This window comes from Diceros bicornis, chromosome 1 (genome assembly GCF_020826845.1).
Source record: "Diceros bicornis minor isolate mBicDic1 chromosome 1, mDicBic1.mat.cur, whole genome shotgun sequence".
Taxonomy (NCBI): Eukaryota; Metazoa; Chordata; class Mammalia; order Perissodactyla; family Rhinocerotidae; genus Diceros; species Diceros bicornis.
The window spans coordinates 56,323,853-56,337,016 of record NC_080740.1 but is presented as its reverse complement, the minus strand read 5'-3'; the positions used below and the strand labels follow the sequence as shown (position 1 = coordinate 56,337,016).

The following is a 13,164-nucleotide window of genomic DNA, read 5'->3' as shown; positions in this document are numbered from 1 at the left end:
AGCTAACATAGTATTGTATGTCAACTATACTTCAATAAAAAAAAAGATGGAGAAGAGAAAGTTTGGATCAAAATGCGGCCTCTTCATGCTGTTATGTATCTGCTGAGGCAGTTGCTCATAAGCTGTCTATGAAGACGATATTTATTGAGGATTTGGTGCACTGAGGTGAGCATGGAGGCCCTGGGGCTCTCCTGAAAGCATTGGAAACACGAGGGTCAGATTTGCGCTTGGTTAAATGGCTGGGAGAGCTACGCCCTTAATCTCTTCCCAGCCACACACACCTTGGAGAGACTGAGTTGTCTTTCTACGGTAGAGGTAGCAACCGTTGTAACTAACTTTATTAATACTTGTTGTAAGGCAAGCGTGTGTCAGTCAGTGCATGTGCATTATTTCGTTTAGTTCTCATAACTACCAATGGAATGCTCTAATATGATCCTTCTTTTACAGTTGAAGAAACTGATGCTCACATGGGTAGTAAGTGGTAGAGTTGGGATTTGAATCCAGCTCTCTCCAACACACTGTGCTCTGTTGAGGTGGTGAACTCTAGTTTCTCGGTAAATAAATGATCAGAATCTTGACTTCAGCTCATAATAATTAATAAAAACTAATTTGAGCACTCCCTCTGCACCAAGCACTGTGTTAACAGCTTTAAATGTATTATCTCATTTGATCCCCACAACAAGCATTTAAGGCAGTACCGTTATTATCTTCGTTTTACTGGTGAGGAGACAGAGGCACAGAGAGGTTAAGTAATTTGCCCTTAGTCACGCGGCTGGTAAGTGGAGAAGTCAAAATTCTAAGTGACAGTTTTAATCACAGTGCTATTCTGCCAGCTCTTCTGTTCGTCTATACACCTCTCTCTCTCTCTTTCTTCTTTTTCTCAACAGATTTTTATTTAGCACTCTCTGTGCCAGGCCTCATGCCTCGTGCTGCAGAGACAGACCCACTGTGTGGCTGGTGCAGAGGCCCTGGGCAGCTTGGTCACCTGGCCCTCTGGCTGGTGCCCTCCCTCTCTGCATGGCCCTGCCTCCCTGAAATTCCATGAGTAGGTACTTTCTGAGGCAGGTCATTTCCTTTTGTTTTTGTTAAAGGAAACAAACTCTGTGACGGGATATCCTCTGCTGTGTTTTCATGTTATCTGAGGGAGAGAAAAAACAAAACGGGGCCAGCGCATGAAAAATGGAGGGGAGGCCATTTGCAAGCTGGAGGGGAACCTGTACACTCGTGGCTGAGGGTCATTCCAGGGCCTGTTTTCCAAGAACCATTATGCTGAGGTGGCGAGGGGCAAGCTAAAAGCTTTCTGACTTAGGGTCATCTTCCATCCCTGCTGTGGTTCTGGCCGACTTCTTCTCCTGTCTTAGCCTCCTCTGTCCAGGGGCCCAACAGTACTGCCCTAGTGATTTGGCCAGGACAGGCTTGCTTCGAAGCTGAGGCCCTCAGCTTGGCCTCTTGTTCAGAGTCTTGTTACTGCTGCCACCTGAGGGAGTTGAGTTGCAGGCAAGATAAGAGAAGAGGAAATCCTCTCAAAGCCCTGTTGATGTGGGAGAGGGAAGTGGAGACAGCCGCCTCATGGACGGTTTGCTCACTTGTCTTTCATAGCCTCTAGGGATTTGTTTTTGCAGCACCCCTCTCGACTGGGCCCCAGTTAATCCCTGCGACTCAGAGTTTGAGCAGTGATATGTCTCCCAGCCTCCAAACCTTCCCCCTCAGCATTCTGACTTCCTTTACTTTTCTTCACACCTTCCTGTTTGAAGCGAGTAGTGGTGGGAAGAAAAGGGCCTTTGAGTCATAGCTAATCACAGCAGCATAAGATCAAAGAGAGGGAACGAGCAATTAGAGAAACCACAAGCCCCGTTCATTTTAGGAAGTCAGCTTGGAAACACTTTCGGGCAGGAGCGGACCCAAACAGGATGGGGGGTGTGGAGAGGTGGAAAGCTTTATAATTTTTGTCTGCTAAGTGGGTTTTGTGACAGTAGGGAAGTTGAAAGCTGTGTGGGTATCTCTATCCAGGGAGGTTTTAAAAACTGAAAGTACAACCTAAGGAGTGTGTTCAGGAAGTCTTTATTATTTCATTTCTTTGGCTGGTTGTCATGAGCTTGAGAATTTAAGCACCAAACTTTGCCGCTGTCCTTGTGGTAGAGAAGAGGGCAAGGGGGAAGGGAGTGTATGTTCCTGGCATGATCTCATCTCATCTTGGCTTGGCTGGGGATACAATCAGAGGGTGGATTGGACTCGTAGAAATCCTCCTCTGTGGGGCTAAAGGGCTGCTGTCTCATGCCTGCCTCTTCTCACACCTGACCCTTTTCGGGCTTGCCACACCACTCAGTAGAGTGTGTGCTGGACAACATTTGATTGCTCCTCTCCACCAGGACTTCTTAGTGTAACTGGTTAGAAGTTCCTGGTCCCTAGGGTGAACAGCTGTCCCTGTTTGCCCAGGACTGAGAGGTCTCCTGGGACACAGGACTTTCAGTGCTGAAATTGGCAAAGTCTCAGCAAACCAGATGGTTGGTCAACCTATGGCCCTAACTCTAGGGTTTGTAGCTGGTGCTGATCAGCGGGTTCATGGAGGTCATTTGGGGTTTGGAACACAGCTTTCCATTCCTCGTTTTTATTCAGCAAGAATGGTTAATGGTTCTCCAGTTAACTAGCAGGCAGAGACTAATCTGGTCCTGGAATCTGTCTGGCTAGGCTGAGCAAGCTCACAGATTAATTGAGTTTCCCAGTTTATGGCTGCTTAGTGGGGATGGTGGCTGCCTAGTGGGGATGGAGTTCAGGTGGTCAGATTTGGAGCCTGGCTATGTTTACTTACGGTCTAAAACTTTCAAGAGTGGGTGATTTTATCTTTTTCCTTCTCTGGAATGAATCAGTGGTTCAGAAAATACCAAAGACATGATGCTAATTTACTGCTGTCCTGCTGGAGACATTGGAGAGTGGAAGAGAGACGGCAAAGGGGAGAGGGGCATGTTTTCTAGAACTCAGCCATTGTGAGGGAGAAGTTGAAGCTTGTAGGTAGGAAGAGCTCTCCTACCTTGTGGAGAGCAGGCGTTTAGCTGGGTGTAGGACCACTGATAGTGGAGGCTCTTGATGGTTTCTGTGTATGAGCAGGGATGAGGAAGGGTAACCAACCATCCCTGTTTTAGCACTAGAAGTCCTGTGTCCTGGGCAAACCTGGACAGCTTATTACCCTAGTGGAGGGATAAGTCCCAGGAATGGGCAGTGGGGCAGAGTTTTTGGCCTGAGCACATGGAGGTGACCAGAGCTAGAGCAGAGGGTTAAGAGCTGTTTGGGAGAAGGTCAGGATCCAGAATTTAAATCACTTGAAAAAAAAAAGACTTTTGTAGTGCTCTGAATTAAGAAAACAGATGCATCTATAGCCCGTGTCTTCCTGGGCAAGCACTTGTGGGTGGGAACAGCTGAAGTCTGGCTGGCCCAGACACTCTCTCTGAGAGCCAGGGGAGCAGCTGAGAGCAAAGGCCTGGGACATGGGGGTTGTTTTGGGGTGAAATTGATGCTGGGGGCCCTGAGCTAAGCAGCCTCAAATCAAACTATTCTGTTCTCTGATTTTTTTTTCTAAATTTCTTTTTGGAAAGTCACTCTCAGACTATCTACCCCTTCTGCAGGGCAGGGGTGAGGGGGAGCAAAGCTGGGGTCAAGTAGCATTCTGGCCATCTATCCTGGATTTGTGATCCAGAGGGCAGGCTTCAGGGGCTGTGGGACAGTCCTAGGGAAGCTTTACAGGGCTTGGCAGTCTGAGCACCCATCTGGCCTGCTCAAGCCGGTCTTCCCTGGCTTTTAGGAACAACACATGTACACACACCTGAGCAGGAGCTATTTCTGTCTTCCAGGATACAGTATAAATACTCATGTGTCCTGTGATCTTTTAAAAGGAAACTCAGCTCTTCTTTCTCTGAGAATGTACCCAAGGATGTTTTTTACTATTTATCTGTTGGATGGGAGAATAAAGTGTGATTGCCTGGTTCCTGAGGCGAGATTGTTCCAGTAGATTTTAAGTTCCATAAGAGCAGGGGTCTGGTTTCTCTTGCCTACCATGAAATCCCAGAGCCTAGACCAGTGCCTGGCATGCAGATGCTCAGTAATTAAGTGGTGAAGGAACTAGTGAAGGATTCACTAAGTACCTTTCTGAGTAAGGACAGTGCGCTGAAGACTGGGGGCCCTGGTTCTCAAACTTGGCTGTACATTAGAAGCACCTGGGGAACTTATAAAATCTCACTGTCCAGGCCACACCACATTCCTATTAAGTTGGAATCTTTGGGGATGAGACACAGGCATTGGCATTTGAAAAATTCTCCAGCTGATTCCAGTGTGTAGCCAAGTAGGAGAACCGATCTGTCTTGGTCTGCTTGGGCTGCCATAACAAAATAACCGCAGATTGGGTGGCTTAACCAACAGAAATTTATTTTATCACAGTTTTGGAAGTTAGAAGTCCAGGATCAAGCTTCCAGCTGATTCATTTTCTGGTGAGGGCTCTCTTCCTGGCTTGCAGAAGTTCATCTTCTCCCTGTGTCCTCACCTGGTAGAGAGCTCTGGTCTCTCTTCCTCTTTTTGTAAGGATACCAGCCTTATGGGATTAGGGCTTATTGCCTCATTTAACCTTCATCACATCCTCACAGGCCTTATCTTCAAATACAGTCACGCTGGGGGTTTGGGCTTCATACAAATTGCGGAGGGGAGCACAGGAACATTCAGTCCATAATGGTCTTGTTACTCACGGCGTGGTTCATGGACCAGTGGCTGCAGGTATCACCTGGGTGCTTGTTAGAAATACAGGCGCTCTGACCTCATCCTATTCCTGTTGAATCAGAATCTGCATTTTAATAAGGTCCTCAGGGAATTCTTAACACACTCGAGATTGGGAAGCACTGCTGTGGGCTGTAGGGATACAGAGAATCTGCTGATGCTTAGAGTCCATGAAGCGGAGAGTAGTGAGAAATAAGGCTGGGGCTGCCCTGAAGGCCAGGCCAGGAGGTTTGGACTTACTTGGGCAGGCACCGGAGAGCCATGCAAAGACCTTGAGCATGGGAGCAGTATGATTGCTCCCTAAAGCAGCAGTGCTTTAGGGAGATGAGGCCCTGCCGATGGGATCTGGTGTCTCAGAATGTCACCTTCTCCTCCAGGTGCTGCTCCCAGCAGCCAGCTTGCTGCAGCTCATGGACGTTCGGCAGAACTGCTGTGACTTTCTGCAGTCTCAGTTGCATCCCACCAATTGCCTGGGCATCCGTGCGTTTGCCGACGTGCATACCTGCACTGACCTTCTGCAGCAGGCCAACGCTTATGCAGGTAATGGGGAACCGGGCTACTGCACTTCCTCCGAGCTTGTGGATTTAGTAACCTGGTCTGCTGTGGACTCCTCAAAGATTGTGAGACGTGTGCTCTGCTGGGAAGCACTTATAATTTTAGTTAGACACAGGTGGAAAGATAATTAACAACAGAAGAGCTTAGCTCATTGCCAAGTGGAATATGATTAATTGCCAGATGGATGATACAGACTGTAATTTTCATGAGAGAAGAGGAAGGAGATCTGAGAAGACTTCGTGGGGGAAGAGTAATTTGAGTTACATCTTTAAATAAATCTTTTTTTCTGTTTAAGAAAATTTCTATTTTGATCAAATACTATTGCAAGGCTTATAATGATAAGCAAGAGTCCCCTGCTCTGCCTTTGCATACCATGTCTTGCTCTCTAGAGCCACTCACTTTCATTTCTAAAAGAATTAAAATGCAGCTTCTGATTCTACTAAAAGCTCTTGCTGCTTCCTCTACTATTTACCTCCAATTATCTAAATAAAATGTTTGTACCACTATTTCTGGATTTATTCGTTTTAGATATTATCTGTTGACTTCTCACAGAAGAATAAAGTTGAGGTTTCATAAACTCTTCCCTTCTTTATTCTCCTAATGTCATTTCTACACCTGAGCTAAGTTATGTATTTACAGTCTTTTTAATCAGAAAACTTTTCTTTTAATCAGAAAGGCAGTTAATAATTGCCTTTTTCTTTTTTTTGCTGAGGAATATTCTCCCTGAGCTAACATCTGTGCCAATCTTCCTCTATTTTTTAGTATGTGGGCCTCCAGCACAGCATGGCTGCTAGCAGAGCAGTGTAGGTCTGCACCTGGGAACTGAACCTGGGCTGCCAAAGCAGAGCGCACCTAACTCAACCACTAGGCCACTGGGGCTGGTCTGCCTTTTTCTTTTGCATAGTGAGTGTTACTGACACTAATTCTTGTAAGACAGATACAACTCAGTGTATCAGATGATCTGTTGATTCCATTTTATTTTTCTTGGATACATTCTTCCTGCTAGAGTTTGTCACCTTGTTATTTTAATGGGGTTTTGGGAGGGAGTAGAGATGAACGTGAATGTTCAGTCCACCATGTTTAGCCGGAAAGAAATCTTCATCGCTATTTATTTCAAGTTGAGGACAAAGATCATGAGTGGCCTAGGAAATGGGTCTGGTCATTTTAATTGATAGAGTCAATCACGGCCACCTTTTTCCCTTGCAATAAAGCATCTTATTCTTGCCCCTGCACAAACAAATACTGTTATGGCTGTTGTTCTGTTCTGTGTCTCTTGTACAGCCAATGTCTGGAAATCAGCTGAGGGCCTGCTGGCTGCCCACCTGCCAGCTCTCTGCACTGAGTTAGCACTTTGGTCCACAAGGCAACAAGCATTCGCTCTGTTCCTTGGCATCCTTTTGTTTTCTGATCGAGCCCCAGACTTTAGGAGCCTACAGAGACTCTCATTTCTCTCTGAAGTCTGTTTCTGAGGACACAAGTGGGACCAGTTGTTACAATGATCTTGACAGGGATGGTTTTTCTGAAGGACATTCCCCAGTTGCCCCAGTTCTGAATTCTGCTGGCTCCTTGTGGTTCTGAATTTTCACTCTCCTGTTTCTCTGCTGTCCCTCCTGTGCCTTCATTTCCCTGCATATTCTCCCTGCCACCCCCCACCACCCGCCATGCCCCACTTCCGCTTTTTCCCAGGGAGCCCTTTCTCTCCCTGGAGAAGATTCCCCAGCCCAGCCTTTGAAAGGCTACTTTCTTGAGGGATGTGCTCATGCTTTGCTTCAGCAGGAGTCCAGGGCTTGGCCAAGGCCCAGGTCAGTGCGTCAGCGTTCTCTGGTGCGGTGGTGAAGTGAGAGTGCTTAGATGCCAGGAATTCCCTCTCTTCCTTGTCTCCTCTCTCCAGCCCTCTCCTTCTGCACAGAGTGTGCATGCATGCGTGCACACACAGCACACACCTCGTCCTTTTGTAATTGGTTGACACAATCATCTGAGGTTTGGGTAGTGTACTGAACCTCTGCCTTTAACAAAGGCTCCCATGTTCTTCTGGCCTGGATTTTCTCCATTTTCAAAATCTTTGTTTTCTTCCTTGGCCCCTTTCACTGTCTGATGGTGAGACTCACCTGGGGGAGAGTGGGGAGGATGCAGTTGGGAACACATCCGTCGTCTTGGTGCTCCCTGGGCTTGATGTTGTCATGGTGATTGGATTCTGTAGCGTTGTGAGTGTGTGTATGCAGATATCCTGATGAATTATTTTTAGCTAGCGTTTATTGATCTCTCACTTTGTGTCACACCCTATGCTAAGCATTTTATGGGCATCATCTCATTTAATGCTGACAACAGCTGAGGAAACTAGGCCACAGAGAGGTGAAGTAATTTGTTGGGGTCACACAGCTGGTAGAGACAGAGGCAGGATTCAACCCCAGACAGTGTTGACTCCAGAGCCAGTGTTTATAACTATTACATTCTACAGCTTGCAGGCCCTGTTTGGACATAAGGTGCCCCTGTGAGTCAGTAACAGAGGGGTGTTGGTGGCTAGAGTTGGCATTTTCCATTGGAAATATGTGCTTGGAAGCCTGTGCCATGTATGTAGTCACCAAATCCCAACAACCAGACAGTGTAGACAGATGACCAGCTGTGTCTGCTAGACTCGGGGTGTTTAGTCATCTTGGGGTGGGAAAGTGAGATATGAGTGTCTTCTCTTCCCCTGGGAGCCTGCCTTTCAGCGTCTTGTAGAGTCTGCCCCCTCACTGCATGCGTGAGCCCTTACTTTCCCTGGCTCACTCGGCGTGACTTCAGGCTGAGAGCCTCCTCCTTGGTGTGCAGGCCTTCTGTGGAGACTGTGACCATCTCCTGGATAGCTTTCTTTGCAGCCCTCAGCTGTGTGCAGCAGAGAGGTCATATTTTTAAGGTGGTCTGGTAATGCAGAGGTTGATAAGACCTTGATGAAAAGACATGAGAAGAAGCAGTGTGAAGGTAAGACTGTGCAGTATTTAGAGAAGGAAGTAAAAAATGATTATCCATGCTCGCTCCCTCATACCCACCCACAGATGTGGCCCTGCTTTTTTCTTTGGTCCTGCACCTCTTGACTTCAGATGGAACCTGGCGCTCTCTGCCATCACTGCCCTTGAGACAGAGCTGCTGCCTCATCCTACTGTTAAGTGTGGAGTTATGGTCACAGGCTTCCTTGGTCCCATGCCTTACCTTAGGAGGTATTTTGAGGAGACCTTCCAGATGAGAACTAAGGATCAGACCAGGCAACATTTTGGAGCTAAGTGACACTAGACCAGTTTTCTCCTCTCTTTAATGGAGGTAGTACATCCTTCCCCGTTTCCAGGATGGTTTGGGGATCAGGGGGACAAGGAGGAGAGCCTCCTGCAGAAGTAGATGTCACCCAGGGCCATGCTCTGGAGCTTCCATGCCAGTCTTGTCATCCAAGGTAGGATGAGAGCCTCAGAGCTGGGTCCCTGCGGGGAGACAGGACTCCTTGGGTCACCATCACTGCTGCTGCCACCACATGCACTTGGGGGAAAGAGGACCATTTCCAGAGCTTCTTTATATCCAGGTGCACAGGCAGGTATGTCCTGCCTCCTCCATCCTCCCTAGTCTCTGGTTACCTGGCCTCTGCCTTCACTTGTCTATGGCCCGCAGCTTTGCCTCTGAATTCTGTTCTTGTTCCTTCTCCAAGACAAAATTTCGTTTTCTGTTAGTATTATTATTGCTGTTGTTATTGATATCTTAATATCAAACCACCCCTGATTATTAGAGAAAAAGCAGACAGGTAGAAAGAGCAGGAAAAACACCACAATCCTACCCAGAGAGAACCCCGGGCAGCACCGTGGTGTGTACTTTCCTGATCTTTTTCGATGCATGCGTATGTTTTCCAGCTAAAAATAACTTAGCAGTATATTCTGAACATCTTTCCATGTTAGCAGATGCATTTCTTACCATTATTTTAAAACTCTAGGGAATATATTCAATAAAAGCAACTTATACCCATGATAAAAAATTCAAACAGGACACAAAGGTGTAAAATGCAAAGTCAATCTTCTCCCAGACCTTCTCTCTGAAAGGGGCAGGGGGACTATCTTGGGTTTCTCTACAGAATATATATATTATGCTTTTTAACTTACCCAAATAGAAGCATTCTGTACCCATTGTGCTTTTTCTTGACTTAATACAAAATTAAGTTCTCAATTTGGAAATTGGAGTTCTTTGCAGATCCTTGCATCATATGGATGAATTGTAATGCATTTAGTTCTTTATTGGTGGACATTCATGTTACCAGTTTTTGCTTTCATGTAAAATACTTCAGTGAGAATTCCTATACATAATGTTTTGGAGTAGACTTGCTAGTATGTAAGTAATGGTAAGATTGTACCTGTAGGGTACCATCTTAGTAGTATAAAGTAGCTCAGAGTGTGCATTAAAAAATTTTTGATAGATATTGCTGAATTGCTGTCTAAAAAAAAAAGGTAACTATTTTTAAGGTCAGCTCTTGCCTTCTGATAAGTCTGCAGTCCCCTGGTGTGGGCACTGAGAGGCAGACATGGCACGGCTCTGGGGGAGTTGGGGGTGCTGAAGCACTACCTCTTCCCACCCAGCTGACTGTTTGGTATCCTGTTTGGAATGGCCCGGTCTTTTCCTGTTGTGGCTGTCCCTCCTGCTTCCTCTGGGTCCAGTTTCTCCCTCAGGATTGTGCCCCCAGATTTTTGCTGTTATATGTGTTATTATAGGGGTGGGAGAAGGTGGGTCCCATATTTAGTAGCTGAATCTTCAGACCCTTGCCCCCAGCTGATGCTGTCACAGTCTTCCTGTGTAGCTAGTAATTGGGAAAGGGACCCTGGTGTTTTGCACAGCCTGTTGCTTATACTTCATTATTGTTGTTTCCAGGGACTGCTTAATCTTTAACCTCAGAAGCCAGGGCCCAGGTTTATGGGGACTTTGTTGTTTGGTAATTGGACTGCCATGCACTGGGCCATCAGGAGAGCTGGTTGGGAGGGATGTTAATGGGACCCCATTAATGAAATGGCAATTAAAATTCTTTGGACATGTTGTTTACATCAGTCTGCCAAAGCTGAGCTGAAACCCTCCAGCCATGGGATGGAAAAGCCATCGGATTTCATGTGTTCATGGAGAGAAATGGCCTTTTTTTGATTGATTGAGTCATTTGAGATCGTGGAATGAAGTGAGTAAACTAAGGGCAGCAAAGAACTTTGACAAAGTATTTAAAAAACATGAACCTCTGACTCAGTGAGAGTCATCAGGTGAAATTGCTGCCTCCAGCTTGGCATCATAAAATAATGACGATGATGATGACGATAATGGTGGGAGTTTCTACCATTTCTGAACACTTGCTAGGTACCAGGCACAGTGCTACACACTTCATAGGCATCACCTCATTTTGGCCACATAACTACAAGAGGTAGTTATGATTTTCTCAATTTATAGGTGAAGAAACTGGAACTCCAGAGAGGTTTAGTAACTTGCCGTAGATCGCATAGTTTTTAAGTGGCAATGCCCAGATTCATGATGAGGCTGTCTGACTCCGGAGCCTGTGCTCTGAACCCACCACCTATTTTCACATCCACCCAGGCCAGTACAGCCTGTATCTCCATGGTGGTGGCCTCACTCCTGTCTCCCCTTGATTTTCTGCTTCTAGCTTGCAGGTGGCAAATGAAGCAGTAGTGCAGACACAGGTAGTTTTTGTTGTGAACTGTTCTCCTTTTTGGGATTTTAGGAAACTTCCATTGTTCCTTCCATTCTCTAGGTAACAGGGAACTTTGGTGTTGAATCAATAGCACTGACAACTGGGCAGTTTTGACATAGCCCTTTGCTCTGTGCATGTGTGTGTGTTTGTGTGTTAGAGAGAAAGGGGGAGGGATGATATATATATTTCTAGAATTAAGTCAGCATGGAAGAATATCCCATCATCCATAGGGAGGGTGGAGGTAGTAATATTTAGAGTCTGTGGGCTGGTGGTCATGACCCTTGTGGGAAGAGGTCGGGGTAGGTCTCTGTTACTTCCCTGTGAGCTGAGCCTTCTCCTTGGAACAGGGAAACTGTGGGCCCTGAAAGCCAAATATTGATTCAAGAACGCTTACCTCTGCCCTCTAAAAAGAGGGCAGTAGGGGGCAGGAGAGAGATTTAAAGCAGCTGTTTTATTTTTTTACCCCACTAAAATGTTTTGATTCTGTTTGTGAGCCCACCTGCATCAGCCAGTCTTTCCTGGGGGGTATGTCCAGTGGTTCCATTCAGAGATGCTCATATCTGTTCCCTGGGGCCATTGGCCCTGGATTAATGGGTTTTATCTCTGCAGGTCAGAGAAGTCATAGATGGGTTTTCAACTCCATTTGATCTGGGATTGTAGTTTAGATGAACCTGATCAAAGGCTTATTAGGTTTATTTCATCCCATCAAGGGGGAGGAATGGGACCAGCTTGGGGGGTTGCCTGAGCCCTAGGAAGCCCTGAAGAGTAGTCAGAGATGTGCAATAATAATTTTAGAGCTCAATGTGTGCAGATGCGCAGGACACTGAGGATTTTAAGCCAGACGGACTCGAACAAGACAGACCCTGCCCTCATGGGGTTCACAGTCCCAGTATGAGAGAAAGACCTCAGATGATAAAAAATGAGTGATTAGGGCTACGATGATTTTTATTTCCTGTTTTGGGGGCTTTGGAAACACAGAATATCATTTCATCTAGCCTAATGGATAGGAGGATTAGGGAAAGATCTCAATTCAGGAGTTAGGTCTGAGATTTGAACCCAGGACGGAAGCCAAAATGTTTAGAACACTACTACTCAGATTTTTTTTTAAAGAAAGGTCTTTAGATTCACATTCTCTTTCTCTCTCTGCAGCACCCCAAGAGGGGTTCTTAGGGAGCTCTGCTGTCTGTATTGAATTTTACTCTAATGGCCTGCTCAGGACAAATTATTATCATCGTGGGGACTAAAATACTCATCAGAATGTTTGCTATATTCAGACGGCCTTGGTTTCAAAACATGGCTCTACCACTTAATGCTGTGTGGTCCTAAGCACATGGCTTAGAATTTCTGAGCTTCCGTTTCTCTATCTGTAAAGTGAGGATATTGATATTCACTTCAGCAGGGCTTTTGGGAGAAGTAAGTGACATAATACATGTAAAATGCCTAGCACGGTGTTAGTAACTATTAGGAAATGCCCTCTACTTTCTCCGTGCCTGCTTCCTTGAAAAGACCCAACTCTGCCCCCAGAGAAAGCCTTTTCCTGGGAATGTGCCACCTAATTTTCTTATCCTTTCAACATTGGGAAGATATGTGTGTTGCGTGGTGAGGAAAGGACTTGAAGTTATCTGGTGTCCCTCCTCTTTTCTGTAATTTCTCATCTAAATGGAGAGGAACAGACCTGTTGTATTTCATTAATCAAGACTTGGAACTTAAACAGTGTTTGTTGCTTTTAGTAAAGCCTGTTCCCCGCCCCCCCACCCCCCGCCCCGATTTCCATGCCTCTTTAAGGAAAAAGAAGCAAAAAGACAAGAAAAAATTAGATTTTGTTATTGGAGAGTCCCTCTTCTAGGGGCTAGCCCATGGTTAGAAGATGTTACGCCCTGTGCATACCCCACCTATTCCCCAAGATCTATCCTTGCCTGCCTCTCCATTGTATCTCATGGAGCCTGGCACAGTTCCCCATACTTAGTGGGTGCTCAGTAACATTTGTTAGAAGAATGAAGACATAGCCTAGGCTCTTGCTAGGCTAGAGATATTGCTATTTTCTACACATGCTCTGAATTTTCCGGCTTCCACGCTTTTGTTTATACTTAGAGTGCCTCTCCCAGTCATGGCCCTATGGACTCTGGGTTGGAGTTGTTGGTGCCTTGTCTTACCCC

The 13,164-nt window shown here is 46.1% G+C and overlaps 1 protein-coding gene across 2 annotated transcripts in view; it reads left to right on the top strand.

Moving 5' to 3' along the window:
* KLHL3 (kelch like family member 3) overlaps positions 1-13,164 on the top strand; it is a 112,124-nt gene that overhangs the window by 39,472 nt on the left and 59,488 nt on the right. For both annotated transcript variants that reach the window (XM_058540866.1, XM_058540875.1), the window contains one exon: positions 5,136-5,298. In XM_058540866.1, coding sequence (XP_058396849.1) covers positions 5,136-5,298 — 163 coding nt within the window. The remainder of the gene's footprint in view (positions 1-5,135; positions 5,299-13,164) is intronic.